We start from the raw sequence: 5,000 nt of genomic DNA, 5'->3' as shown, positions 1-5,000 counted from the left end.
TTCTCTCTCTCTCTCCCCCCCCCTCTTTCTCTCTCTCCCTTCTCTTTCTCTCTCTCCCCCATCTCTCTCTCTCTCCCCTCTCTTTCTCTCCCCCTCTCCTTCTCTCTCTCCCCCCTCTCTTTCTCTCCCTCCCCCCTTTTTTTTCTCTCTCCCCCCTTTCTTTCTCTTTCTCCCCCATCTCTTTCTCTCTCTCCGCCCTCTCTTTCTCTCTCTCTCCTCTCCTTCTCTCTCTCTCCCCTTTCTTTCTCTCTTTCCCCCCTTCTCTTTATCCCCCCTCTCTTTCTCTCTTTCTCTCTCTCTCTCTCTCTCTCTCTCTCTCTCTCTCTCCCCCCCCTCTTTTTCTCTCTCTTCCCTCCCTCTCTCTCTCTCTCTCTCTCTCTCTCTCTCTCTCTCTCTCTCTCTCTCTCTCTCTCCTCCCATCCTCTCTCTTTCCTCCCCCCTTCTCTCTGTCTCTCCTCTCTTTCTCTCCTCCATTCTCTCTCTCTCCTCCCCTCTTCTTTCTTTCTTTCTCTCTCTCCTCTCTCCTCTGCCTTTCTCTCTCTCCTTCTCTCACTTTCTTTATCTCTCCTCTCTCTCTTTCTCTCTCTCCCCCCCTCTCCTTCTCTCTCTCTCCCCCCTCTCCTTCTCTCTCCCCCCCCTCTCCTTCTCTCTCTCCCCCCCTCTCCTTCTCTCTCTCCCCTCTCCTTCTCTCTCTCCCCTCTCCTTCTCTCTCTCTCCCCTCGTCTTCTCTCTCTCTCCGCCTCCTCTCTCTCTCTCTCTCTCTCCCCCTATCTTTCACTCTCCCCCTCTCTCTTTCTCTCTCCCCCTCTCTCTTTCTCTCTCCTCCCCTCCTCTCTCTTTCTCTCTCTCTCTCTCTCTCTCTCTCTCTCTCTCTCTCTCTCTCTCTAATTGATTGATTCATCAAAAGGCTTCAACCACTAACCTTTTTTACATTCTTCTTCAACTGGCCTTCGAGAAGCCATTGCTGGGTGGATCGCGGCTTGAAAACTATGGGCGTTTTTAATCTCCTTCTCCGGTGTGTCTATGGAAACTCTTTACGTTTCCGCCGCCCTTCTCCTTCCAATCTGATTTCTTCTTCGCTGCGCCTTCCTCTGACGTGGTTTCAGAAAGGCAGGATTCTCCACTCTGCGAATCTTCCCAGACGGTCTTTTTCGTTCTTCTTCGTCTCCCTTTATTATTTTCAGCTTTCTCTTCGTGGCTTCCGTTTTCCTTGTTCCGAGTGGTTTCCCAATGCTTGTTCGAGTTGTTGTTATGGCTTTTGTCACTCGATGGCGACATTTTTTCATCCTTGAGCTTTGTGAGTCGATCCTTAGTTTCCGAATTGCTTTCTGTGTCTTTGCCACTTTGTTTTTTGTCGGTCGATAGTTTAACACTGTACTCTGAGTCCTTTACAGACTGATTTTTAGTGATCTTTCCTGTATTCAGAACAAGAACACCCATCATGAACGTGTACATGAGGCATTTCTGGCATTTCATCGTGATGTCTCCCGTCCTAAGGTTAACCGACGTGAACTCATCAAGAACGAGTGCAGACTGGCATTCCGGACATGTGTTGGTCATGTAATCAATAATGTTATTCTCTACACACTTCATGGGGCCCATGCTTCGACTTTTTACCTTCCGGGACTTGCTTTTAGACGTCTTGCTTGATTGGCTTAGAGACGACGAAGTATCTGGTGCGTCTGTCTCCGAAGAATATATGGAACTTTGAGGCGTTGAACATTTAAGAGACTTCGTAGGCTCCAAATAGGAGAATATGTCTGGAGTTCTGGTCACGCGTTTCCTGCGCTTAACTAAGTCTGCCACGTTTTCCACTATGCTAGGCTTTTGGTGCGAATTGTCAAGTCGGGGATGCTCTGAAATTTCTATTTTCTCTGAAGTCACAAGATTACATTGAATTTCTTCTGTAGTCTTTGTGTCATTCAATGGGTCATTTTCACTCATTTCGCTTCCGCTATTGGATGCTGATTCCTGATCACCCTCAAAAATACTCTCACCGTTTATTTGTTTGCCAATTTGTTCGTCACCCACTTCAAAGAGTAAGAAGGACTCAGCTGAATCTGAATCACCTACATCTAGTGGAGACAATGTATCTCCATCCAGATTTTGAGAGTGGTTAGACTCACTGTCGTCATGCAACTTAGCTGAAGACGTCACTGTGTCATTATCCAAGCGATCTAACTGGGTTGAACTACGCCGTCTTGTTACCCTCTGACTGCTCTTCCCTTTATGCTGAGCAACGTCGTGCCCTAGGGAAACATCAGCTGATTCTTTGTCAACGCCTCTATCTTCTTTTGAATTGTTTGCTTTAAAGTCTGACTTTTCAGCTTCACTGGTTGAGCTATCTACCTGACAGCTTTGGACAAGACCAAGGTCACATTCTCTTTCAGAAAAGTCTACTGAGCTTGTAACTCCAGAATCTGAGCTATCGTTACTGTTAGCTGGTTTCTGAGACTCTATGAGTCCATCTTCTGATTCGGAGTATTGTAGAGATTTGCCTTTATGTCCATGAGAATCCTCCTGCATAATGCATGCATTGGTGCTGCGTCGAGATCTGTCAGTTTGTCCACTTATAGACACCTTATTTGATTCCTTTTCAGAGACTGTTCTTGCAACATTTGGTAGTACAGAGGGCTCCGTAATATGCCTCCTGTAAATTCTATCCAAAACTAAATTTTTCAGTTGATCCCCGTCTTCTGAATCTTGTCTTGTGATGTCTTCAGAATCTGAGAGATTTTCCATTTGCACTGAGCCAACAGGCATGTAAATTCTATGAGAATATTGATTGCTACAACTATCATAAGTATCCTTCATTGATTCATCGGTCTGTTCACTTGCACTTCTGCAGGGTTGACAATTAGGAACAGCACTGGCTATTGGATGTATGGTTTTGGACTTACTTGTATCAGGGGAGCTCAAGCTTGTTTTCTCCAAATGCTTCTCCTTTTGCTCTTTGTCCTTTTCCAATTTTATGGGTGACTTTCTCATTTTCTTTCTTTTCCGTTTTCTTTTCTTTTCTTTTGTTCTTTGAGATTCATCTGAACTGTCACTCGAAATTGTAATCATTTTGCTCATCTTGTAATTTTCGTCATTATCTGTATTACTTTTTATCTGTATTGATGAAATGTATTCATCTTGATTTATCTCAGTCTTTACACTATCACATTCTTTCTTCTTTAGACTCTCCACTTCCTTCCTTATACTTTTCTTTTTCCTCTTTTTACATTTCAGGTCCCTTTCCTTCTTCCTCTCCTGGTTTTTCTTTGCTATAACTTCATCATTTAATGATGACGGGTCACTAATACTGGTCGGGGAACTTCTACTATGTGACCCAGCTCTGCTACGGTCTCTGCTTCTTGACCTGCTATGTTTACTCTTGTAAGCAGGATCCTCTTGGGCTTTAGAAGCTGATTTGAAATGTTTCACTGTTTCTCTATCTTTGGAGCTCGAACTTGAACTGGAATTGCTGTCTTTACTTCTATGTCTTGACCTGGAATGTGTCCCTCTGGTCCTACTTCTTGACCTGGATCGAGTCCTTCTGCTTCTATGTATTGACCTGGAACAAGTCTCTCTGCTTCTATGTATTGACCTGGAACAAGTCTCTCTGCTTCTATGTCTTGACCTGAATTGACTCTCTCTGCTTCTGTCTCTTGACTTGGAACATGGTCTTGTGGTCCTACTCCTTGACCTGGATCGAGTGGTTCTACTTCTAAGTCTTGACCAGGATCGAGTCCTTCTACTTGTAAGTCTTGACCTGGATCGAGTTCTTCTACTTGTAAGTCTTGACCTGGATCGAGTCCTTCTGCTTCTTAGTCTTGACCTGGAACGAGTCTCTCTGCTTCTATATCTTGACCTGGATCGAGTCCTTCTGCTTCTAAGTCTTGACCTGGAACGAGTCCTGCTTCTTAGTCTTGACCTGGAACGAGTCTCTCTGCTTCTATATCTTGACCTGGATCGAGTCCTTCTGATTCTTAGTCTTGACCTGGAACGAGTCTCTCTGCTTCTATATCTTGACCTGGAACATGTCCCTCTGCTCCTACTTCTTGACCTGGATCGAGACCTTCTGCATCCAAATCTTAACCAGGCACATCTTTCTATGCTCCAACTCCTTGACCTGAATCGAGTTCCTCTGCTACTATATCTTGACCTAGATCGAGTTTCTCTGTTCCTGTGTCTTGACCTAGATCGAGTTTCTCTGTTCCTGTGTCTTGACCTTGATCGAGTTTCTCTGTTCCTGTGTCTTGACCACGAATGAGTCCTTCTGTTCTTACTCCTTGACCTGGACCGAGAGTCACTGCTTCTATATCTAGACCTGGATCGACTCTCTCTGCCCCTGCTACTTGAACTGGGTCGGCTATTGCTTCTTAAACCTCTTGGCCTGGTTCGATTACCCTTGTTTCTTTCCCTTGATTTGGACCTGCTTTTCCTCAGTCTATCACTTGACAAAGAACTGCTGTTTTTACTTGGATGTCTTGACCTAGATTGGTTGTGCTTACTTCTAACTCTTGACCTAGATCGGCATTTATTTCTTCTTATCTCGTCTCCACTCAGTATATTGTCAGTACTGGAGGTTCTGTTCAAAGACTCATTACTAGGGCTGTAATTTACTAATGTGCATGGATGATGGCTCTCTAAGTCATTTTCTGTTGAATCTAACAATTCAGAGTCGCTAGTTGATGAGAGTTGATGTATCTTGATTAGCTCTCGCTTATCTTGTTCTGCCTGAGTTGTTTCATATGCTTTCCTAAGTTTTTCATTACCCTGAATTCTCTCCAACAAAGAGCTACATTTATTTTTCTGACTGACTGTATCCTTTGCTTGATGATCCTGATTATGGGCACCGTTTAGGCAGGAATCCACGCATTTTTCAAAATGGTTTCTACCTATGTCATCTTTATTTCCTCCTACCTTCAGATCAAAATGAGTTTGCAAAATATCACGTTTTATGCTATCCATAATGCAAGATGTGCAATTCTTCAAAGAATGTTTTTGAGTCCCCG

General features: G+C 44.1%; 1 protein-coding gene across 3 annotated transcripts in view; it reads right to left on the bottom strand.

Annotated features, from left to right (window-relative positions):
* Positions 1 to 5,000, bottom strand: part of LOC122262595 (uncharacterized) — a 22,213-nt gene that overhangs the window by 1,795 nt on the left and 15,418 nt on the right. For 2 of the 3 annotated variants that reach the window (XM_086531179.1, XM_086531178.1), the window contains one exon: positions 923 to 5,000. This exon is cut by the window's right edge and continues 2,458 nt beyond it. In XM_086531179.1, coding sequence (XP_086387305.1) covers positions 1,000 to 5,000 — 4,001 coding nt within the window. In that variant the 3' untranslated portion in view covers positions 923 to 999. The remainder of the gene's footprint in view (positions 1 to 922) is intronic. The other variant, XM_086531180.1, reaches the window with a different exon arrangement.

Source organism: Penaeus japonicus, unplaced genomic scaffold, assembly GCF_977035675.1.
Source record: "Penaeus japonicus unplaced genomic scaffold, GWHDUDI00000001_assembly GWHDUDI00000035, whole genome shotgun sequence".
In the NCBI taxonomy this organism is placed as follows: domain Eukaryota; kingdom Metazoa; phylum Arthropoda; class Malacostraca; order Decapoda; family Penaeidae; genus Penaeus; species Penaeus japonicus.
Note: the sequence above shows the minus strand (reverse complement) of the source record. Positions and strands in the feature narration are given on the sequence as shown.